The sequence below is a fragment of the Ochlerotatus camptorhynchus genome, unplaced genomic scaffold (assembly GCF_037179485.1).
Source record: "Ochlerotatus camptorhynchus isolate MF236.1 unplaced genomic scaffold, CSIRO-AGI_Acam_v1.1 ptg000247l, whole genome shotgun sequence".
In the NCBI taxonomy this organism is placed as follows: Eukaryota; Metazoa; Arthropoda; class Insecta; order Diptera; family Culicidae; genus Ochlerotatus; species Ochlerotatus camptorhynchus.
In genome coordinates this window covers 1,569,139-1,595,247 of record NW_027040737.1, presented here as the reverse complement: position 1 = coordinate 1,595,247, position 26,109 = coordinate 1,569,139, and the positions used below count along the sequence as shown (strand labels likewise).

Below are 26,109 nucleotides of genomic sequence, written 5' to 3'. Positions count from 1 at the left end.
GACAGTTGGCTGGCTATCACGTCTGCTCTAGAACTCAGGCGAACAACTAACAGCGATCAAAAAGAGGAAGGCCCTGCACAGCTGCTCACTGTGCAGTAGCGAGTGTCACGTCTGACACAACACTTAGTGATGCGCCATAGCGCAACTGGCTTCCTCCCATGACGTAATGCTTTCGGGCGGTTCCGGGGAGGGCAAGGGCCTAGAGCACAGGGTAAGGTTTAGTGGGTCGGGAGTGCTACTTCTCCCATCCCCACACCCTGAGTTATCTTCTCAGGTGTCTGGGAGCAGATTCCCCCCTGTATAAAAAAGGGGGCAATACGTAAACAACGATTTTGGGGTACTGAACCGTTGTTTGTCGTATAAAATGCCAAATAATAGCTTGATTCATCGATCTGTGTGCTGAAATTAGATGGGAATGTCTTAACATGGCGCTGAGGAGGCAAAGAGAAAGTCGACGAAGACTATCTGTCAATGTCACTTAGCATTGTTCAGCTTTAAGTAAAGGAGGATGTGAAGTTGCTCAAGTAAAAAATGTGAAATAACATTAATTTGATGAAGAATACTTTATTATTGTATTTGAACGGGATTACAATACAAAGCGCTTGGATGTTTCCTGTTAAAGTTTATGATAAAAATACATTGTCTAGGACTCAACGTGCACAAAATCTTTTATGTCCGGCTTGATATGAAATAAAAATGAACTAAAATTGTGTCCCTACATTGTTTTGATCTTACTTACATCATGATTGAATTGCATTGAACAATAATTTCAAATTAGGAGGTTAGAAGGAAATAGGTGTAAGTGACTTTGATCGATTCTCTTCGTCAACTTTCTCTTTCGTTAATAACTCGGCTGCAAACACATTCCTTGAAAATCATTTACATTCACTTGTCTCTAATTTTTTTCATCAACAGAATTCCGCAAAATGATGTATAAAGCTTTTGTAGGTTTTATGATTAGCTATAAGTATTGTAGATAACACAAACCTGTATATCTTCTGCTCGACGAACTAGAACTTATTATTGTTTTTCAGTGAATGTAATTTACATTCACTGAAAAACAATGGTGGGTTCTGGACGCTCTGTTTCACCATGCATAAGAGATACAGATTTGAATTATTCACAAAAGTTGTAGTTAGTTATAAAACCTACAATAGCTTCATTAATCATTTTATGGAATTCTTAATTTTGTTGATGAAAAAAGTTAGAGACAAATTAATGTACATGAATGCACGAAATGAATGTAAATGATTTTCCATGCTTTGATGCGTCCTTTATCAAACTATGTAGCAGACATAGCGCGAAATATGTTTGTAAAGCCGTGGTTATCAAGAGAAAGTCGATCAAAATCACTTGCAACCCTTCCTTCTAATCTCTCAAATAAGATGACATAACCTCACTTTATGTGTTCTCATTCCTATCATAACCCTATACTTAAAAACATTGCATCTTTCCTGTTTTACATTGTTGCATTACTGCGGTAAAAATCTATTTATGTATGTAGGTATCAACTAGTTTCAGATTATTTTTGTTCTGACAAAACTGTATCGATCCATCCGAAAAATGTGAAAATTTCAGTTGTTGTTTCGGGCAACATTACCTTAAACTAAACATTTACTATTTTAACACAAGTTTTTGGTAATTTTTAGCCGGAATTTGTTGCTTTTAAATATACATTTAGTTTGAGTATGGCAAATTTCTGTTGCAACCAGTTTTCTTTTCGCCACCATTTATGTAGGGTTTCGATCAAAAATGTATCAAACTAATGGACTAACATTCTTACGCTATATAATATGACACAGACTGAAAAGCAAAATCCGACTGCACATTGTCTATCGTTGTTGATTAGTGCGCACTGTTTGTACGGGGTCTACTAAAACGGGATCATGGCAGGAATCAAATAAAAGTCTCGTTAGCGATTTTATATGGCGAGATCTACAGACAAAATCTGGGTTTTTGATGAATCATTTTTAGAAATGATTCACCCTACTGTTATTTGTATGTTGTTGTTGTTGCAATTTGAAATTTAACCTTGGAATGGTCAAAAGTGTCTTCTTATTTCAACTTCACATTTTAAATACAATAACTTTTAATAACATAACAAAAAAAAATGTACAAAAAATACAGCAATAAATATGGAAATCAACAAAATTTCTTCGTTACTAGCGTCTCTTCCTCACTCTTTACTCACACTAGGTCATAGTTTAGTTTTTCCTACTTATCATACGCACTCCTTCGGTAAAATGTTGAACTGAATTTACGGTATTCCACTCTTAGAGGGAATGCTTTCACTGACAAAAATAAAATTCAGGTTTATATCTTATCACACTGTCAAAATCGAGCAAATGCCGCTTAGTCCTTCCTCCGATAGACGGTACTCTCCTTAGATGGCGAACCATCAGCGGTGGCATTGATGCGACTGGACAGCTTTGGCTTAATGAGATCATCAATGCAACGCAGTCTCAATTTAGATCCACTGAGGCTCCCGGTCGAACCGTTCTTGTTGACACTGTACTTGTTCTCCACCTCCTTTGTGGTAGCCTTGAACGTATCCAGCATGGCACTCTTGACCCGTTCAATCAGCTCCGGGATATCATCGCTGGTTAGGCCCTTGGTTTCGATCGGTTCCATTGTGGTCACGATGACGTGGCCGTTGTTCAAAATCTTGGCCTTGTCGTCTAGGAACGAACCGTACGAACTGTACACCACCGGCATGATCGGCAGTTGCGATCGTACGGCCACATGGAAGGCGCCTTTTTTGAACTCATGGATTTCGTTGGTATTCCGTCGGGTACCCTCCGGGAAGACCCACAACTTGACGCGTTTTTCCTTCAGCATGGTGGTGGAATCGTTCATAGCAACGTGTGCTGCTGCAGCCTTCTTCCGGTCGATGAAGATCAGACCGCTAAGCCATGCTGCTATGCCAAACGGTCCGGTGAATAGCAGTTCCTTCTTCGCTATGACGGTGCACTTGTTCATCACGTGCCAGAAGTCCAGCATTCCTGGAAATAATACAAAAAAGAAACCCTTATATTGTTGATTGCAACTAAATCTGGACTACCAAAAAAAGCATGAGCATGAGCATTGATGACCGTACAATTCGCCGTTGACCAGATGCAGTAAAATTCGCACACAGAACCAAATGAATGCGGCTTGAGATTAGCTATCTGTTGTGTTCTCGAAGAGAAGGGAACTAGTTTTAGGTTTAAAAGCTAATTATATTTCGAATTGTCTCTTCGGTGGTTGGAACTAAAATCACAAAATATTTTCAGTTTGTTACTTTCGTACCATGGCTACAAATCATGGCCTACCAGGCAACATATTCTTCTGATGTGTACGCCGATGGTACATCTTTTTTTTATCAAAAGAGATCGTAGCCAAGCTGGAAGTCTACGGGTTCTTTCTTCACGCTGTTGGACTGGTTCTTGAATATTCACACTGTTAGCAGGAACAACAGATTCGTCATCCGTCCATTACATCATCGGGCTCGTCATCATCAGGAATCAGTTCATCATCTGGAATTGGTTCTTCTATCAGCACTGCTGGGACCAACGGTTTCGGAGCTTGTAGGTGGAACGCTTGTAGTTTCGGAGCTTGTAGGTCAACTAACAAGGCCAGGGGAAGTTGATTGCGTGGGTTTGGAGATTGATCGGCATCATTTTCATCCGGATATCGTTGTTGGTGTGTGCTCGAATCAAGCGTCCATGTTCGAGCACAACAGTGTAGTTCACTTTGCCCTTGCGGTCGATTACCTGTCCTGGAATCCAATCGATTGTGTTGCGACGATGGACCTGAGCGTAGACCAAATCATCCGGATCGAATGATTTCTTCACTGCGCCATGCCGTCTGTTGAATTCAGCGTTCTGTATCTTGTTCTCCAAGGCTGGACTCAGAACACAGGGCTTCAATAGGTCCAGCGTTGTTCGTATTGATCTTCCTAAAAATAGATGGGTAGGTGTCTTACCATCCGGAGCGCTTCTATTTGGAGTTGACCGGAAAACTGAGAGGAACGTCTGGAGATGCTAGAATGTTACCATGGTTTCCCCTTCGGTGAGTTTCTTCAGTCCTCTCTTAAGGGTGTCGACAAAGCGTTCAGCTTGCCCATTCGATTGTGGGTGGTAAGGGGCTGTCGTCAGGTGGTGGATCCCATTTTCTTCACAGAATTGCTTGAATCGAGCACTTACAAAATGGGTACCGTTGTCCGAAACGAGGGTGTGTGGGTTGCCGTACCTTGCGAAAGTTTCTTGCAGTATTTCCAATGTCGCCGTAGTAGTTGTACTGCGGGATCTGAATATTTCCGGCCACTTCGAATAGGCGTCGACCACGACGAGGTAGTGATAACCATCAACTGGACCTGCGTAGTCGATGTGGATCCTCTCCCACGGTTTCGTTGGTATCAGCCACGATTCAAGGATAGTCTTACGGTGCGACACTGGGGCACAAACGTTTCAACATTGTCGTCGATGTTGGGCCAGTAAACGAAACTTCTTGCGAGTGACTTCATTCGGTCTATTCCGGGGTGTCCACGGTGGAGTTGTCGGGTGATGCGCTTGCGGATTCGTTCTGGAACTACAACTCTGTCAGCGAACATGACGCAGTCTTGGGTGGCCTGGAGGCTCTCTCGTCGGGAATTGAACTGACGAACAGCTGTATCTGGTAGCTCGCTTACAGTGTTTGGCCAGCCATTGCGGATGTAGTTGATTACCTCTTGTAGGACCGGGTCGTCTTGCGTTTCCTTGGAGATCAGAGTTGAAAATTATCTGGGGAGAATCACCCGGGTGCAAGAGATATCATTCTCTGGGGTGAATCTCTGCTTGTCTCCTCGGAGATTTCTCCTTGCACCACTGGAGAGATTTTTAGACACAGCACGAGAGAGTGAGAATGTTGACAGTTCACTTTTTGTCTGTTTATACACTCACTTCCGTGAGAAAGATAGCAGCGCAAATGCGTTATTGTTTCTCCAAAGATTCCGGCAGAGCTTGACATGAGTGAGTGAAAACATCAATAAAATGGCTCAAAAACGTATACAAAGACAAGGGCGTAGCCAGGTTTTGAGCTAGGGAGAGGCGAAAAAAAATTTACTATGGAAAATTTTGCCGAATGCCATTTCACCGAACGCCTTTGTGTTGCTGAGTTTAGTGCGGTTTGAGGACAGTACCGAAAAAGTGGTTGTGAATGTTGTGCTTTGCAGGGCAAATGAAAAAAAAAACATTAAAAGTGGTCACGGTATTCAACTTGAAGCGGCATCTCGTCAATATTCATCGGGTGTTCTGGTGTGGCTAGATCGCTGCTCCTCTCTCCATTTTCGCTGCAGCTGCTGACGGCATTCCAAGTGCCTTCTTCTCGATACATTTCAACGACGACATTCTCCACGTTAAGGACGGGCATCTCGCTTCACAAAACTGCCTCGATCCTTGGACAGTCGAAGACCACATGCTCCGGCGTTTCATCCACGTTGCCACACTCCTAACAGAGGGGTGACACTGCGTGTCCGAACTGATGCAGATACTTTCTGAAGCAGCCGCGGCCAGACAAGAACTGCGTTAGGTGGAATTTGACGTCTCCGTGATTTCTGTTCACCCAGGTCGAAAAAAATCTGTATTAGTCTACGTGGTTAGGTTAGGTTATCTTTAATAGTGAGACTTTCAGCCAGAGGCTGTTTCATCTCTTTATTAGTCTACGTGTCCATCTACCGTTCTCTGCCGTATTCCACTTCTGTTGCCACTTAGCCAACGACTCCGCTCTCACAACTTTCCGTACTCTTCCGGCTTCCCTCCGCCTGTAGCACTCGCTGTCTTCCACTTTGAGGTTATGGAATGCCCCCGACGATGATATATTCCCGCTGTACCGCTTTACAGTTACTGTCCAATAAAACTTCCGTTTTATGATGGACCATCTGCAGCTTCGCTCCTTACATCCAGTTACCAATCATGATGATCACCTCGGTCGCCAGCACTTCCACCTCTTCCAGCGTCTCGCCTGTTACCGTCAAGACGATGTCGTCCGCAAAGCCAACGATCTCAACTTCTTTGGGCAGCTTCAGCGTTAGCACGCCGTTGTACATCCCGGTCCAGAGCGTTGGACCAAGGATGGAGCCTTGTGGAACTCCCGCTGTGATCCTAATCGATCTCTGTCCCATGTCTGTCTGTCGACTAAACTGAAGCAAATTTCAATAATGGTGCGCTGATGCACTTCCCGTATTCGCATTTCCAAAATGTGTACACCAAATTTTAAAATAATTGACTACTGTACGTTAATAGAAAAAGTAACATTTAAAATTGTTTTGTATGCAACAAACCTAAGAGGAAGAGAAGACAATACGGGGGGCGAAAACGAATCACTTTTCTGTCAAGCGCGAACCAGCTCGTGATTGGCCGATTGGAAATGCGTAAGATAGAGATAGAGATAGAAATAGAGATAAAAGAGTAAGAAGTCAGTTGTCTCCTCTTCCTCTTAGCAACAAACTAACAACCAAAGTCTTCACCGGGGTGATTCTCCCCGGTGAAGCAAACGAACTCTCTACGGTGCTCCCTAGTGATCACTCATACGCTCCGGTGTGTTGGACTGGTGGAGGTGCGAGGTCAGAAACTGTATTTGTTTGCGAAGTGGGAGAAGCGATAGAAACTGAAAACAAAATAAAAATCTCTCGGGTGAGTTTGCTTTTGTCATAGTGCGAGGTGTCGTTTCAACTCATCACCCTGCTTACACTGGGGAGAATGGCATCCCTGTTGGAGATCATATCGGATGTGACCGGCAAGCTGGATATTGAGTCTGCGAGAATTGCCTTCACGTCAGATTCCGTTTGGAGAGCAGCAATCACGTATTCCTCGTCTGGTTTGCTGTGACAGCTCATCAAGCGGGACAACACGTCGGCATGTCCAAAACTAGCCGTTGGGATGAACTGGATGTCGCGCCCAACGCTGAAGACGATTGGCGGTGTAAACGGGAATGCCGTTCTTGCTGCCGAAAGCGAGTTTGGGGTCGGTCTGCAGCACGAATTTTCGTCCGAATATCATCTTGTGAAAACGGGTGACAGAAAATACCAACGCGAGCGCTTCGTTCTCAATTTGACCATAGTTTTCTTCTGCAGGTGTCAGCGACCTCGAAACGTGAGCGACGGCTTTGACGGAGCCGTTGGAGAAGCGATGTAGGATTACAGCGCCCAAACCATTCTTGGAAGCGTCTCCAACGATGATGATTTCCTTTTTGGGGTCGAATTGAGTCAGCAGGAGATCGGAGACCAGGATGGTTTAGAAAAGGTTAAACGACTTTTGGCAGTCCGCGGTCCATTTCCAAGGAGCATCCTTCTTTAGTAGACGGTCAAGCGGCGCTCGAAGTTCCTCCATCTGGCCAACGAATCGTCCGTAATAGTTGATCGCACCAAGGTGGTGGCATCTCGGAGATGCCGTTGGTTTTAGCAGGATCTGGGCGGAGACCATCTTTATCGATTATGCGATCCAGAAACTTGATCTGCGGAAGAGAGAACCGGCACTTCTCGATGCGTAAGTGGAAGCCATACTCACGAGTCCGGTGAAGCACAGCGTTCAGACTGCGATCATGATCCTGTTGAGTTTTTCCAGCGATCAAGATGTCCAGCAACCATACTGTCAATGATCCTTTGGAATGCTCCAGGCGCAGATTTGACTCCTGGTGGCAATCGATTGAACTGGAAAAGTTCTTTATGAGTGTTTATAGTGAGCAGCTTTCGAGATGCTTCTTCAACCTCGAACTGCAGGTAAATCGATGTTGGTGAAGAAACGGCTCCGGCTAGTTCGGCGTAGATGTCGTCTGGATGTGGCAGTGGATGGCGATCTGACTCGTGGGCATCGTTGAGACCTGTAGAGTAGTCACCACAAATGCGCACGGAGACATCGGACTTGCGAACCACAACTATGGGAGCAGCCCAATCGGAGAACTTGACTGGTGAAATGATGCCGTTGTCTTGAAGCCTTTGGAGCTCAGCATCAACCTTCGGAAGTGCAGCGTAGGCAACCGGTCTCTTAGGGCAATACGCAGGACGAGAATCTGGCTTCCGGTAGAGTGTTACCTGTGCTTTTGTGCACCATCCGAGCGAGGTCTGGAACACTTCAGGAAAATTGAGTTGCAAGGATTGCATGGTTGCGTTTGAGTTGTGCTGTATGGTGTTCACAAGCGAGTTGAATGGGACCGACCAGAGATCGAACCGATCGATTATTTCGATACCGAGAACGTTGAGATCCGGGTTTGTTGTGACCATAATGTGGCCTTCCTTTGTTACGTCTTGAACGGTGATTTCGGCGTTGAACTCACCCAGGATGTCGATGCTGTCACCTGATGCACTCACGGCGATGACTTCCGTAGAATTGATGACAGGCTTACCCACGGCAATCCAAGTCTGCTTGGAAATAATGGTGATGTCGGAAGCACAATCGAGCTGCACTGTCGCTGTTGAGCCATTGATTTCGATCTTGGCATACTTCCGGTTCTTCGTTAGGTCGATTCGCTTGACCGAGATACCCTTAGACTTGACGAAGTCTTTAGGTTTCGGTTTATAGACCTTTTTTGCTGCCTTTTTTTCGGATGATGAGCAGTAACCTTCCACTTGCAGTTCACACAGGTATGAGACTGGTAGGGACACACCTTCACATAGTGTAAATCCCCACAGAAACAGCAAGGCGTTTTTGGTAATTTCTCCTTCCTACTTGTTGCATGTCGAGATATTGCATTAACGATAGATCTATCTGAGCAACCTTCCTCGATCATCTTCGTATCCTGCTTGAGGTTGATAATGCGGTTGCACTCCTCAACCAGCTTTTCAGGCTTCAGCGTTGCACCGGCAGCCGGCGGTGCGGTTTCTTCTGCTTCCAGCTTTCCAATCAGCCTGGTCCGGATGTCCGAATCGCGCGGTGACTGGGGACCGCATACAAACCTGAGCGTCCTGAATTGGTCGCTGAAGAGCTTATCGATCTGGAACGCTTCACAGTGCTTGTTCGCCGACGCTGCATACGACGAAAAATCACCAGCGTCGTTTTTGATGTGCTGCAAACACTGATGATAACGTCCGTTGAAGAGGTTCTTTTGGCGTCCAAAGAGCTTCTTAAGCTTCTTGACGGTTTCTTCGAACTCAAAATCACGTGGATGATTCGGCAAAACGTTGTTCACGTAGCGTTCGTGGAATTGCGTGCCGATTTTCCTCAGAAGCAGCCTGACCTTAGCTTTATCGTCCAGGTGCTTCCCGTCCTCCTTGAATATGTCCTCGTATCGAGCGTACCACAATTCGAAAAATAGTCCTCCGCTGGATCATAACGAAACTCGTCAATTCCGGTGGAGAGTGACTCGATGATCTTCTCGCTTCCAACTTGATTGGCGTTGACCTGTTGAAGGGCTCCAATCTGCTGCTGCTGGTTGGCGATCAGTTCCATCAGCCGGAGAATTGCTTGCTTCAGATCGTTGTCGGACATTCTTGATTTCGTAGTGATTTGAGGGCTTCAACGGTAAAACAGGAACAGAGCTTAATGTTACTTCCGGAAAATCGCAGGAACTTTAATTCGTTGTTAAAATATGTTGTGTGCTCGAAGAGAAGGAAACTAGTTTTAGGTTTAAGAGCTAATTATATTTCGACTTGTCTCTTCGGTGGTTGGAACTAAACTCACAAAATATTTTCAGTTTTTTCACCCCTCAAGAGTGGACGTTATATTTGAATCGCCCCTACCCATAATCACATAACACTCCAATATCGATAGGAAATCAAGCAAATATGGAACTGATATGCGATTATGGACAGTTTACCTCTGTATCTTCACGGCTGTCACGGGAAAGACGTTTTTTTATATTAGAAATGGGTAATATTTTTCGTTCGTATAAATAGTTCCAATTTCTTTGCCAAGTTAGTCCTTGAACATTTATCAGTTGAATAAACATCGGATTCACGAATAAAATATTAATTTCAGTGAACCGTGACAACTTTTATCGTGTGAAGTCCTCGATTCACTACCTAAGCCTGCCCAACAGGAATTCTGATAAGAATTCCATGGCTTGAAAAGACCTCCATGAAGTAATCCAATGTAAAGTAATGAGAATTTCAAGGAAACTCAAACTGGAATTCCATGAGAACTCTAAAGATTATTTTAAGGATTTCTTCAGCAGAATTCAAAAATAATTTAATTTAATTCCATTGGAGGAATATTTAGAAAATGCCGAGGAGAATTCCAAAAGAATCAAAAGAATTCCGAGGAGAATATCAAGGTTATTCTGTTAGAATTATTAGAAATTGAAATTAGAAGTAAGACAATTGAAGAGAGACCAGAGTGAAATTAGAAGTGTCTTGCAGAGTTAATTGAAGTGTGGTAGAGAATTTATACAGTGTTTTAAAGAAAATTATGTGGGTATTATCACAAGACTCGAAGTCCCAAGATGGATTTCTAAGATGATTTTAAAGAAATTTATGAACAAATTCGAAATGCTGGACTTTTTAACATAAATCAAATGTCTGAGACTGCACGGTGTCGGAGGTTGCGAGCACTCTGAAGGGTGCCTCGCTGGATATGCCCAAGACCGGACGCGTGGTAGCTGCTGGCCGCGAGCGGTTCCTGGGGAAAGCAATAGACGCGAACCTCCTCCCAGATGACCATGGCAATGCAAGAAAATTTGTTTTCGTTAAAGGAAGTATTACGACAAAAGAAAATTGCTATTAGATATTTTTGCAAACAGTGACAGATAGCGGACATGACGATCCAGTGGAGGTGCCGGGCAAAGGTATTATATCCTAAACAAATGGTAAGTCCCAACTTCGCTATTGTCGTCGTCGTAGGCAGTACCATTCGTATATTTGAAATTAACCATCAACCAACTTGGTCATCTCAGAGAGAAAACAGTAGGGTGGTTGTTGCGTGACATACTTCAAATCTCCGCGTACATCGTACGGGTTAGGTAAAGAAGTGTGCGTTTGACTTTGTACTGCCGCATTCGCCCTTCGCTTATTTTCAACTTCTATTCAATTTTCATAATGCCGTACTCTAACGGAACTATCTGCCTACCCTCTTCTAAGACCACCTCTAGCTAATAAATTATCACACTAAAGCTTCATGTTAAATAGCATTTCCAACCAACTCTGAAAATCGCAAACTTCGCGTATGAAGTGACTTAAAAACACTTCGAACACCCAGGTGCTGAAGTGTTAATGCTTCAATAATCGAATTCGCAGCCATCTGGCATGTTGTCTGGAACACTCGGCATTAGCGAGCAATTAGTACATCGAGTGTGTCCACTTATCTTCCGTTGGGTAAAACGGGTCCAAGTTGAGAATCATCTTGAGCAGTTTGTTCTGTTTCACCTGAAGTCGCTTACGGCACATCTTTCCCAAACATGGGCCGGAGGATACATTTGAAGACCCGCAGTTTGTTTTTCAATTGGAGCTTAGATCGACGATTGATTAAGGCGTAAAGAGCACGGGTGGATTTGCACAGCTTGCTGATAACGCTGTTGATGTGTATGTCGTACTTCAGTTTTGTGTCCAGCACAACACCAAGGTGCTTGACGTTGTCCACCCAAGGAGTTGGTTGACCATTTGTCACAATTTCTCGGCTAGGAAGATTCTGCAAAGCGCGCTTCTTGGTGAAGAAGATGGTTTGAGTTTTGTCTGCGTTGATTTGTATCCTCCAATAAATTCTGAGCATGCTGCAGTTTATCGGTGACTATCTCAGGATCAGCGTCAGAGCCAAAGAATGCCGTGTCATAAGCGAAAAATGCGTGAGAGTGTCCCGGTGGACCGTCAAAAAGGTTTTAGACCGAGAAAAGAAAGGACAACTATCCACGAAGGTGGCCACAGATCGTCCGAGGTCAGCTCGGGTTCCGAGGGTTATCGCTGCTATCAAAAGGAAGATTCGGGTGAATCCAGTGCGTTCAATAAGGAAAATGGCAAAGGAACACGGGATCAGTGACTTTACGGCACGGAAGATCGTAAAGGAAGATTGCGGGGCGAAGTCGAGGGCACGGAAAAAAAACTCACATGATTACCAACCGCATCCGGGAGCTACGAGTCGAACGATGCAAGAAAATCTTGAACTTCCTTAAGCGAAAAAATCCGGTGATCCTGTTCACGGACGAGAGCATGTTTACCGTCGATCCCGTATCAAATTCCAGAACCGACCGGTATATTAGTTCTCTTCCGGTAAAAGACGTGGCCGACGAGCACAAGAACGTGTATCTGACCAAGCATCCTGCTAGCGTTATGGTGTTTGGATTGGTGGCTTCCGATGGCAAAAAAATGGACCCGGTTTTCATTCCAGAAGGCTACATCGGGATTTTAAGTAAGTATGTTGTTTCGTGGATCAAAAAACAGTACGGTCCGAAGTCAAATGTTGAATTTCAACAAGATGGGGCTCCGTGCCACACCTCGAACCGCACTCAGAAGTGGTTGCAGGAACATCTTCCGTTCTGGGCGAAGGATATGTGGCCGCCATCCAGCCCCGATCTTAATCCGCTGGATTACTCAATATGGCGTGTCATGAAGGCCAAGGCCTGTTCTAAACGCCACCCGAGTACAGCTAGCCTCAGACAAACATTGACCCGTACCTGGAGAGAAATGGATCCAGACTACATTATTAGAACCTGCCGTGCATTCCGGAAGCGTGTGGAGGCCGTAATTGCAGCAAGTGGAAACTCGATCGATGATTAACATAGTTCAAGACTCTGAGAAACATCCCCCTTTGAATAAATAAAAAAAAAACTCGAAAATAAAATTTTGAGAATTTTTTAATTTTGACATTTTGCAATGGTGCAAACATTATCACGCATACGGTACAGAGTTGGGCTCAAAACTGAACCTTGAGGGAGGCCAAACGGAATCTTATAGGTGGTAGAGCTAACAACCATGGACAGAGACTGCAAAGGAACCGTCCGAAAGGAAGGACTGAATCATCTTCATCAGATACAAGGGACAGTTTGATGAATGAAGCTTGTAAACTACGGCCGCTTGCCATACTGTGTCGTAGGATTTCTGCACGTCAAGCACGTTGATTTTCCTTCGGAAAACCCCTGCTTGACCACCTGAGAAATTCGAACAAGTTGATGAACATGTTGTAGAGTGTCCTTTTTTGAACCTGAATTGTTCATGCGGTATAACGTTACTGATTTAACAACGTCGGTGGTGTAGTGGTAAGCGTGATTACCTCTCACCCCAGTAGGCCTGGGTTCAATACCAGTCGGCGCCGCCGGGATGTTCTGAGGCATAACATCTCTGATCACGCCTTCCTTCGGATGGGAAGTAAAGCCGTTGGTCCCGGTTCATGAGTTGATGGGTCGATAGGTGGTATGGTCCAGGTGTGGGAGCTGCCTTCCTGGCACGTCGGTAGCATTGGTGCTCAGCACGGAAAACAAGATCGACGGAAAAAAAAAACAAACCAAAGGAAAAAAAAAAAACGTTACTGATTCCCAGGTGTCGGTTAAGTCTGGCAAGAATAATGCGCTCCAGGATTTTGCTCAGTAGGCTAATTGGGCGGCAGTTGGAAGGGGAAGTAACGTCCTCGTTAAGGCCGGCGCACAATAGATACGTTTTCGGGTTTTTTGACAGATAATGCATGGGCTAACTGTCAAAAAACCTGAAAACGTATCTATTGTGCGCCGACCTTTAGCCTTCGGGATTACCACTACCGATGCATGCTACCACTTCGATGAAAAATAACTTAGCATGAGACACGCGTGCAGGATTTTTGTCAGTAGGACAATTCCTTTTCCACTTCAGGGTAACGTTCCCAATCCTTTCTACACCTGGTGACTTTTTGTTTTTCATCGAACTCTTAATTTCCTTCGGTTTGACAAGTACTGATGGATCCACAGGGGCACTTGTGGTCGATAACCTTAGAATGGCCTCGTCCACCGTTGTTCTGGTAGCCTGATATGGACTCGCAACTAGGCAGTCATCTACTTTCAGTGGCGGACTGTATTTGGTGATGTTTCGTAGATTTTTAAAAAGTATCCATAACTTGCCGTGCCATTATCCAGGTTTTTCAGCATTTCCCCGAGGTTTTCGAACCAAAGGTAAGCACATTTAGTGCGGATGTCTTCGTTCACCTTCTTGACAATGGTTTCCAGAAAAGGATCACGTTCCTTAGCCGTATCCAGGGTGCCTTCCATTCATTTTGACTAAAAAAATGTTTTAAGAAATTATGGAATAATAAGACATAATGAAAATACTTTTATTTTGTTAACAACAAGAAAAGATTGTTAAGTTTGTGTTTGACACATAATACCTGCCAATTTTGCTACATGAGAGCCGCAAAAACCGATTTTGTAATTTATCTCACCCACTCTTCGCTCTTCACTCTTCGCGAAGAGGTGATCAGAAAAAACGCTCATTGTGACTCTGTAAAAGCTAAATATGCAGGTTTGATGTGTGAAACACAAACTTTACAATCTTTTCTTATTACTTACACATACAAAATATCATCATGATATCCTATTATTCTATAATTTCATAAAACATTTTTTTAGTCAAAATGAATGGAAGGCACCCTGGCCGTATCAGCAGTTTTATTTTGTCCGGGAACTTTTCTTTCTTCGGGATAATCCTAGTAGTTGGCACGCTCTCAGCTTCAGCTTGCAAAATGATCGAGGATAGATATACCGCTTCTGGGTTCGTCAAGGTTGTTGGCCCGATGAGATGTAAGGTTGATATTTTTGTCTATTTTGTGAGCCAAACGAGACCAGTTTGCCTTGTCGTACAGTTTCAATAGCTGTCCTACTGGCACAAAGGAAATGTTCGTTTCTACTTCGAAGACCACTGATAACTCTGGATAAACTAAAGATATTTAGCGTATTTAGCGTATCTCTACCAAGCGAAAACTTAATCATATTTTGTCGTGGAGTGTTGTGGTTTTTAGAAGCTCGATGACCCTGAAGGGATCGTTTTTTCTTAATGAGCAGAATATCACGGGTTTAATCCCTAGCTCTTCCACAACAGAATAAACCGTCATCGTTGAGTTCCGAGGGCATAAAGCACAGTTAATAACCAAAAGTTGAATTGTTTAAACCATGAATTTCGGAAAGGGTGCATGCAGTGGCGTCCCGTAACCTCACTTTTTACCTGTACACTAACTTTCAAAACCAGATTTAATGCCATATTCATACTTGAATCGGTTGAAAAATACACCTAATCTTCTAGTTTACTCGATATCTATCCTTGCAAGCAATATTTTGATAATTGTTTATGCTTTGAGAGTTGATGAACAGGTAGATTGAGGTTAACCCTCCGTTACTCGCGCTGTTGTACTTTGTACAACACACATGAGTTTTCCATTGCCATTTTGTTGCTGAGTTACCAATCGATCTGAAACCAACGAGTATTCCTCAAAAAACTTGTTTTGATCTAAACATTGATTACAGTAAACATTTAAAAAATGCGGATAATAGGGAAAAAGTAAATGGAAACCGCGAAAACTGTGACCATACTAAATACGTGGGATTTGACTTAATTGATTACAACATGTAATATATCGAGATCCTGACCAGATAGAATGTTTCTGTCTCTGACAAAGTTGTTCAGGAGATCATAGCCTTGTTGCCGGCGGGCAGTAGTTTTCTCACTACGTAGCGCTAGTATATAGGGGAATTTAGGTATTCTCGGCAACCTAAGCAGCGACCTTCTTTCTATAGCCTTTTTCTCTAAGGAACGCACACATATGCAGTATTGGTTTGTTTACAATCTTTTGCTGCCAGCTGCTCTAACAATTTCAGTCGAAAGAATCATCAAAAACTGTTTTGAAACGCTTTTACAAAGCTCCAATCTTCTTTAGTGAGAGCAAGTATTGTCGGCAACCAGTTTTTCTTCGGCAACCGTTCCATTTGAACTGCATGTAAATCTGCTGTTCTATTATCGGCAACTCGAAATCAGCTACAATGTGTAGTGCGTGTGTTTCATTTCAAGAAAACCTTGCTAGATTGCTTTTTCTCAGTAGTAATAATATAGTCAAATTGAAGCTGAAAGCATAAAGAATCGTTTGCATGCATTCAGCGAAGTATTTTCGTAAGAAAATCCAGTGAAAATAGTGTTTCAATTTGAGTTGCCGAAAATAGTCTGGCATGCCGAAGCCGTCATTTCCCCTATGTGAAATTCTCGCATGTGATATATCTCGAGATCCTGACCAGATAGCAAGTTACTGTCTTTCACAAAGTTTTTCAGGAGATCGAAGCCTACTGCTTGGTGCTCAATAGTTCAGAATTTTTTCACTACGCGACGCTAGTATACACGTGAAATTCTCATATAAAAGTTGTTCAGGAGGTCCAGGTCCTTTGGCTGGTGGACAGTAGTTCAGAATTTTTTCACTTCATGGTGCTAGTATATATGTGAAATTCTCGCATATAAAATATCTCACGTTCTTGATCAGATAGAAAATTACTGTCGTTGGCAAAGTTGTTCAGGATATCACAAAATGTTTACTCGTGGACAGTTGTTCAAAATTTTTCTCACTACGTAGTGCTAGTGAAATGTGAAATTCTCGCCTGTGATATATCTCGAGATCCTGACCATATAGAAAGTTACTGTCTTGAACAAAGTTGTTCAGGAGGTTAAAGCCTAGAATTTGTGAGAAAATTCTGAACTACTGTTCACCAGCCAAAAGACTTTGACCTCCTGAACAACTTTGTTGTAGACAGTAACTTTCTATCTGATTAGGATCTCGAGATATAGCATATGCGAGAAGTGTACATCTATACTAATGCCTTTCCTTCCTTCCTCCTCGCATTTCAAGCTTATTGCTTAAAGCATATTAGCTTATTGCGTGCTCTCAACTTAGTGTTCTAGATGCACTTCCACAGTTATTAATTGAGAGCTTTCGAAGCCTGTACCATTTTTGCATTTGTATAATTTTGTGGCAAGTACAATCATACTCTATGCCCAGGGAAGTCGAGAAATTTTCCAACCCGAAAAATTCCTAGACCGGACCGGGAATCGAGCCCAGCCACCTCCAGCATGGTCTGGCTTTGAAGCTGTGCCTTTACCGACTGAGGTAAGGGAGGTATACTAATGCCACGTGGTGAGAAAATTCTCAACTAATGTTTACCAGCCAGAAAGGCTTTGACCTCCTGAACAACTTTGTCGAAGACAGTAACTTTCTATCTGGTCAGGATCTCGAAACAAACCACATGCGAGAATTTCATTCTAGCGCTACGTAGTGAGAGAATTTTGAACTACTGGCCACTAGCGAAATATATCTGATCAGAATCACGAGATATTTTACATGCGAGAATTTAGCGTGTATACGAACGCCACGTAGTGTGAAAATTCTGAACTATTGTGCACCAAGCAACATGCATTGACCTCATGAACAACTTTTTCAAAGACAGTAATTTTCTACCTGTTCAGAATCTCGAGCTTAGCATATGCGAGAATTGTACATATTTACTAGCGCCATGTGAGGAGAAAATTCCAGGCTACTGTCCACCAGCCAAAAAGTCTTGACCCCCTGAACAAGTTTGCCGAAAACAATAACTTTCTATCTGCTCAGGATCTAGAGCTATTGTATATGCGAGAATTGCATGTGTATACTAGCACCGAGTAGTGAGAAAATTCTGTTCACCAACAAAAAGATCTTGACTTCCTAAAAAACTTTGCCAAAGACATTTACTCTCTATCTGGTCAGGATCTAGTAATGTATCACATGCGAGAACTTAACATGTATACAAGCACTACCTAGTTAGAAGATTCTGAATTACTGTTAATCAGCAAAAAGGCTATGATATCCTGAACAGCTTTGCTTAAGACCGTAACTTTCTATCTGGTCAGGATCTCGAGATATTTTTTATGATAATTCCACGTGTATACTAGCGCCGTGTAGTGAGAAAATTCTGAACAACTGTCCACCAGCCAAAAATACTTGACCCCCTGAACAAGTTTGCCGAAAACAGTAACTTTCTATCTGCTCAGAATCTAGAGCTATTGTATATGCGAGAATTGCATGTGTATACTAGCACCGAGTAGTGAGAAAATTCTGATCAACTGATCAACGAAAAAATCTTGACTTCCTGAAAAACTTTGCCGAAGACAGTAACTTTTTATATGGCAAGGATCAAGAGATATTTGATATATGCGAAAATTTTACAAGTATACTAGCGCCGCGAAGGGAGAATACTCTAAACTACTGTCCACCAACGAAAAGGCCTTGACCCTTTGAACAACTTTGTCGACGACAGTAACTTTCTATCTGGTCATAATCTCGAGATATATCACATGCGATAATTTCACATGTATTCTAGCGCTGCGTAGTGAGAAAATTCTGAACTTCTCTCCACCAGCAAAAAGATTATGATCTCTAGAACAACTGTGCCGAAGACAGTAACTTTCTATCTGGTCAGGATCTTGAGATTTTCCATGTTGTACCCAATTAAGTCAAATCCCACGTAGTACGGACACCGTTTACGCGGTTTCCATTCACATTTTTTGTGGGTTAACTGTGGCAACAGTTTAGCTTGTTTAGTTAAAGACAAGTTTTTTAATTAATACCCGTTGGTTTCATATCGATTGGTAGCTCGGCTGCAAAATGGCAATGGAAAACTCACAAAGTATACAACGCGCGAGTACTCGTGTTACAAAAGTTGGCGCGAGTAACGGAGGGTTAAGGAAACGCCACTGGAACGATTCTGAAAAGTAATAGCTCATTACTTGACTAGCCCATTGGTCCCTAGTACATCCACCGACAAAGTACATCTATAAGCGTACCACATTCTCGCACTAGAATCTGTGCTTGTTTTGATTCGCCTTATAAATTTGACAGAGTTTGATGAGGGGTTCGTGGATTTTCCAATGTTTCGGAGGAGGGCTTCAATTTGTTTGGGACCGATGGTCTGGTACTTCCTGATTGAGCATCTTTCTTCTGGACCCCCTGGTCTTAGTGTTCGTCTATGGTATTATCAAAATTAATGCACGGTCGTTCAGACTGAACTTCGGCAAAAGTGAAGTTGAATTTTGCGGGTAAAAGCAGTGGAAAACCAATAAAAACATCTCGAATGTGAGGAAAATCCATGAAAATTTTACTCAGTCTAGGAGAATGCTAATAGACTGAGGGAAACCTCTATCGATTTTTCTCCTATTCGAGAAGTTCTTTTTGGAAAAGCCCGGAAAATTCCACTCACTTTTGAGTAATTCCACTGTGCTGCCGAATTTTGAGTCGGTCTGAGCGACAGTGTGGATTTCGAAACATGTTTACTTACCGAGAACATCCAGCGAACTCTGGTGGTTGGAAACGATAATGTACGCCTCATCTCGCGATAGAATATCCGCGCCCCGCAGTTCCCATTTGATGCCAAGAACCGTTGATATTGGTCGACAGAGTGTTCCTGCCCATCTGTAAGAGAAGAGAGTGCATCATCACTAAATGCCCGCTTTTGTGTAAATAAACCATTTAGTTAATCAGTACACACGAGATTCGCTTAATTAATTCCAACACAACAGCATTGACTTTAGAAAGTTATTCGAGTGCATAAGTTTGCTGTCAATACAGTCAATTCTTCCCTTACTCATTTCTCCCAAAGTCGATGGAAATCTAGTCTATTTTGACAATTTCTTCCATAGGAATTTCCTAAATTCAATTTCGCGCTTCAATGTCCTCCCTAACATGAAAGTTCTTATCATTGTCGAATTAGATAGAGTTGACTGTACTTATTTAAACAAAAACCTGGCGCATTTCGGTTCGCCAATATGTATGTATATTAAGTACTGCAAAAATAAACGTAAACATATGTGCGCGCTATGTAAACGCAAAACGGCGCCGAGAATATACACTATTGACTCTTAGTCACCTACGCTTTACGGAATGAGATCTAATTAAATGTTGTGTGTGGTTTGATCGCCTGGTTCCGAAATATCATGATCATGACACTCGAATTAATGTTTATGACGTCAGTAAACATATTTCGCTGAATCTATTGATTGTTTCAGTTTCTATGGTAACTTTCAAAGAAGTAAGGCAATTTGAACTGCTACTGTTGCACAATTTGTGCACTGCAGATTTCCAGAAAATTCGCTAATCGGATTTCAACAACGGAGTCCCTTTCCATCACACCGGAAAGCACTCGTCATCGAAAACGCGAGCCTCCATCGTACGATGTAGATTGCTAAAAATAGGTACCGTAAAACGGGGTGATGATTAAATTTACTCTTGCACTGGAATTGGAAACATTGGTTCCACTTTGTAGCTTAGGGTATTGCCCTTGATATTCACCCATATTCTTTTTTTTCGTTTGAACCGTATTTTCCATACATTTTTTTTGGAAAATACGGTTTGAACAAAAACGAGAATATGGGTTATTGACTATTGTATAGATTTGTATATAGGCACTCAAATAATCACGTATGAAATGTGTTTCTAATATAGCCATCACAAATTCAATGTTGTTATCTCATTGCTTATGATGTTTTCTGATTATATACTTATACAAAGTGTCGTATTTCTTGAAATAAATTGCTTGAGTTTCACGCATGTTTTTTACATTCATCGAGCATTATCAAAGTGACCCCAAATCAAAATACTGATGATAGGTCACAAGACTAAAAAAATAGTGCAAATGCAATAATTTCTGTTAAACATATTACTAAAAAATTGACACTAGGGTCCTCTGTACTTGTTTAAAAAAATAAAATTTTAAAAACATTCATTGCAGTAAAACATATTTAGAATATTCTTCAAAAACTATCAATGTTACCCCGTTTTACTGTACCTTCCTCAAGAAGCCAGCTGCAATCGTGACATTGAAACAATTAGCCAGGTTGACGACGACGACGACAATCCTACTGCAAACGTAAATCCCAAAATTCAATCTCCCCCTATCCTGCCCATTATCGCCATGTGTTACCTCTGCAGACGCATACGGTAATCGATTCCATCACCGACGAATGACGACGAAAACAATAGGGATCAAACGAAAATGTGGAACCATAAAGGAAAAAAATCCATATGCCCTAATCGCATTTGGCAGAGATTAGGTGGGTGACTTCGCAAGGGCACAACAAATGCAATTGCACTTTGTAGCGTTTGATTGACGCGCGAAATTATATCGGGTTCCACTCGACGTACCTACAAGGTTTGACGCTTATCTTATCACAATCGACGCCAATAGAACGGTCTGATATGTAGTTAATTTTGTGTTTGTTTTGCGTGGCTAAGGGGGTGCTCCATTTGGCGGATGCGGATTTGACAGATGGGCAATTTTCAAATAACCCTCCTTTTCCAGCAAACTTATTTCTGACAAAAAAGGAATCAATTTTGGCAAACACCTACTTTGACCAATAATAGAGGGATGTTCGAACATTTCAACTTATTTTCGAAGTGAAAATTCACCAAATGGAACACAGCCTTCATCTTACATTATAAAGAGTTAAACGAAGATTAAAGTAAATTAAGCAGAGCTTGCAGTTAGGTGTTATCTGAAGATAAACCCCAAATCCCTAATATGTTGCCCTGTAACGTTGTTAAGGCTCAAAACACCGTCACTTAATTTGTATTCTTCTTCTTATCGAAATATTTTTCAATCATAATCATTCATATACACACGCATTCATACACAAAAATTCCGAAATTTAAATAAATTCTCTCCTTGGTGTGTTATTTTTAAGCTCACGGATGTTCAGGCCGCCGCCAAAAATTAGTCGAGTCGACTCTATTTCGTCAAAAGTGCATTTACTCAAAAATTAGTTGAATTTTCCGGTCTTTTCCAGGTACCCACTAAGGAAATAATTTCATTAAATTTTCCGAAATTTTGTTGTTTTTGATTGAGAGCCTTCTAAGCCTGCCATTGCATCACTTTGTGTATAGGAAAGTACATTGATATCCAATGCCGAGGAAAGTGAAAAAAAACTCGAGAATCTAACCCACCTCCCACAGTACGGTTAACATTTTCATTGACCTTCAGCCAGGAAACTTAATACGTCAAACAAACTGTACCACTCATTTCATAACGATAACGTTAAATTGTTGTAGACCACTCATAAAATCTAAGATGTTCTCCGGTTTTGCTGATACTCGATCCGCATGATCCTCGTAGACCAAAAAGAACACGTTTTTCATCGCCAAGTAAACCATATGTTTGCACAGATGTTTACATGAGGGTATGCGAACTGCTTCACAGTAATTCACGGCGACATCCCCCCATATCCGATAATTATCATCTCTCTCCACTCGTCGTTGACACTGATAACTCTCCATTCTGCTGGTTATCGATGATGGGGGCGCCTAATCAAGCATTTCATTGTGTTTCCAAGTCATTATAACATTTTCATCTTTATATTGGTGGTGATTACTACGTACATTGAACTGAGCAAATTTCGGGTATCGTTCAACAAATCTACAATGCGCTGGGTGGAGTAGGATCTGCTAATACCCTGATAACGATAAACGTGCTGGGACATAGTGCGTGTAATGTTGCTAATCATCGATTGCACGGGTATTCCCCCTTAGACATTAATAAGTAAGGCATATATAGCGTAAACTACCCCATTTCCGGCCTAAAGGGTGTCCACGATGAAATTGCCACACACAAAATTGATTCGCAAAATTCGAGTTTTCATCCGATTGCCATCAAATTTTCAGGGATTGAGAAATAACTATTAAACTTCATTTTACCATTTTACTCGTATTTTTTTTACAGTCCATACGCAAATGCCCGCACCTTGGCCTTAACCCCGGCCATAAGATTCTGCACAACCTGTGAATCAACCGTTTTTTGCATGTAAACCCATACTTTCTTCAGTTCCTCGACTGTCTTCACTACCTTAGGTCGTTTAAGAAGGTTCTGCTTCATAATCGCCCAGTACTTCTCGATGGGGCGGAGCTCCGGAGTGTTGGGAGGGTTGAACAGTTGATTGACCTTATTGTCCGCATACCACTTCAGCACGTCCTTGGAGTAGTGGCATTAGGCTAAATCCGGCCAGAAGATTGTTGGGACGTTGTGGGCCTTCAGGAGAGGAAGCAGCCGCTTCTGGAGGCACTCTTTTATGTACACCTGTCCGTTCATCGTGTCCTGGGTCACGAAAGGTGCACTCCGCTTCCCGCACGTGCAGATGGCTTGCCAAACCAGGAATTTCTTCGCAAATTTGGACATCTTCTGAGTGCGGACATGCTCCGGAACGCTGAACTTATCCTTGGCCGTGAAAAACAGGTTGCCGGGGATCTGTTTGAAGTCGGCCTTCACATATGTTTCGTCGTCCATGATGCAGCATTCAACTTTCGTCAGCATGTTGAGGTACAACTTCCTGGGACGGGTTTTGGCGGACTTGTTCTGCTTCTCGTTGCGATTAGGGGCCTTTTGTACCTTGAACGTTCGAAGCACAGCCTTAGTTTTGGCCTTCTGGACAAAACTTCGGCTTAGGTGCAGCTTCTTAGCCACATCCCTAACGGAGGCGTTCGGATTTCGGTTGAAGGCCCCAACTACGCGGTTGTGATTTTTGGTGTTGTACGGAATACTTTTTCCTTCACTTCTGGGCTTCCGATCGGTGGTCAACCGTTCCTCGAACCGCTTAATCACTCGCGACACCGTTGAATTCGCGATTCCCAACGTTTTAGCGATGGAACGATGCGAGAGATCCTTGTTCTCGTGATGAATGCGCAAGATTTTATCACGCACGAGCTGTTCTTTCGACTCCATTTCCGCGAGTTTTGATCACAGGACTTTAAAACTTGCAGGATGTAAATTATGCACTATGAACTAAATCCACCCAAATTTTCATTAAATTCTACCCAACGGTTAAAAAGTTAGAGCAATTTCATAGTGTGGCAATTTCATCGTGGACGCCCTTTACTATGAACAGGCTAGCATCCGCGTCTATTATGTCGTAAGAACCAGTGTTACGAATGGGCAAAGGAGAGCACGGGCCACTCACCGGCTCTTATAATTTAACTAGCTGAGTGTGCCCGGTCTTGCTCGGGATTCAATATTAGCTTGAGTTTATACGCCGATTTAAAAAAAGCATGCTATATTGTACGTAGCCCCCCCCCCTATTATCTAAGGGGCTACCCCCTATGATTATCTCCTTATACCCCCACACTCGCCCCCACATGCCTAATTTGGTTCCATTTGCTTGATTAGTTCTCGAGTTATGCAGAAATTTCTGTTTCATTTGTATGGGAGCCCCCCCTTACAGAAGGGGGAGGGGTCTCGAACCATCATAAGAACCTTCCACGGCCCCAAAAACCCCTGTATACAAATTTTCACGCCAATCGGTTCAGTAGTTTCCGAGTCTATAAGGGTCAGACAGACAGACAGACAGAAATTCATTTTTATATATATATATAGATAATACATTATTTTATCATTTCTGTACACTTCAAAAGACGATCTTAGAAATTTAGGAAATAAATACAAACATTAGCAAAGTCCTGCAAATTTCAAAGAACTTCGTGAACTTCAGAAACATTGAATAACATTCACAATACAACACTAAATTTCTTAACAAATTTTGGAAGTTCTGCTTATATGCGATGTTTCTTACAATTCGACAAGCTTCTCAAAGGTTTGCATCTTTGAAATTATTGAGTATTTATGATGTTTGCTGATTTAAAAAAAAGTTTCAAAACACATGTGAAATACACAAAATTAAGGTGAATTGTTTTGAACTCTTCTGAAGCTTACAAGAATGTTTTGAAGTCCAAAGATGTAATTATTCCAAAGACCTTCAATTCATTCATTAGCACTCTTCTGGTGGATAAGTAATTATTATGAAGATCTCATATTGTTCAATAGCTCAAATCATTCCTCTAAGATATTCTTGCAAAAAAGTTGGTAGATCATGAATAATAATAATAATAATAATCTGTAGGGAGGCCACCCAACCGGAGAACCGAAAAATAACCGGTAAATAGCCGGAAAAATGAATTCAATCTAAAAATATTTTGATACATAGTTTGGTTGAGTTCTGTTAATGTGTTGACTTAATATTCTATTTCCTGTTCTGTATTGATCAACTTATGGTCTTTGGAATAATTCCTGATAACCGGATTTTCTAACAAAATTGATTTGATTTTTTGAATATCACTAGTTTACAAAAAAAAAACTTGAACTAAGAAAATGATATTTCACTTTAAAAAATGTGTTTACTTAGTATTTTTTTAATGAACCCATCGTTTTACTAAAATTGATTTAATTACCTTTAAGTTCAACAATTTTCCTTATATTTTATAAAGTTTATAAACGCTCACGGAACTTTTCCTTAAATCACTAAACAGATAAAATGAGGGGTTCGTGGATTTTCCATTGCGGCACTGTATAAAAGTCATTTGAAGTCACTCGAAGAAACATGGTTGCCAATGACATTGTCAAAAGATTTCTCAAAAACCGTGCTGCTGTTTTGACAGATTTTTTTTTTTGCGTGTCTCTATCAACGTTTCTGTTTTCGACAATGTTATTTTAGTTATGGAAAGTCTCATGGAAAGTAGACCATTATGCTATTTTGTGTCCAAGTGACACTTTTCAGTGATGAGTGCTAAAATAGCTATTTTGGAGCTCAGTTCTGAAAAATGTCACTTTTCGACACTGTTTTGAATAACATAATGGTCTACTTTTTCTAACTAAAACAACAGTGTCGAAAAGTTGCAACTCGGCAAGCCCCATGGGATAAACTAAGGTTCGTGTTGAAAAAATCTTATTTTTGCAACTTGTTGCATAAATGGATTTTTCATTAAAGTCAGAGTCGGTACTCTGACTCCTCCTGTTCGAAAAATGTGTCCGACTCCGATTTCACAGCCCTGTTTTATTCTGTGGTAGCCTTTCGATACAGCTAGGTAGTACGAGAAAGGCAAACAAACCTATAATTGCACCTGCACTTGAACTTGATAGGATATGGAGATAAATGCCGCATAGAATAACGCACCGAACACTTTACTAATGGTTTTGTGGGTCATTACCAGCAACTAATCAGCATTACGCACAAACGATCTTATGTAGCTTGTGTACCAGTTCTGCAGAAAATAAACCGAGAACGTATAATCAATGTTTTCGAACCGGTCAGCGAGATCACCTGCACTTGCACGACATGTCAACTTCCACCAAAGTACTCGTCCAACGCAGAAGTTCCCAATCGAATCGATGCTTATTTTAAACTACGACACGTACGGTCGTAGATTGATAAGTGGACGCACTTATTTCGGT

General features: G+C 42.0%; 1 protein-coding gene across 1 annotated transcript in view; it reads right to left on the bottom strand.

The window, feature by feature from the left end:
- Nucleotides 1–553: 553 nt before the first annotated feature.
- The window catches only part of LOC135704771 (1-acyl-sn-glycerol-3-phosphate acyltransferase alpha-like), a 40,380-nt gene continuing 14,824 nt past the window's right edge, over nt 554–26,109 (bottom strand). Inside the window, exons 2-3 of the mRNA XM_065226275.1 lie at nt 19,183–19,316; nt 554–3,002 (exon numbers count right to left, since the gene is read on the bottom strand). Of these exons, the coding sequence (XP_065082347.1) occupies nt 2,353–3,002; nt 19,183–19,316 (784 nt within the window). The 3' untranslated portion in view covers nt 554–2,352. The remainder of the gene's footprint in view (nt 3,003–19,182; nt 19,317–26,109) is intronic.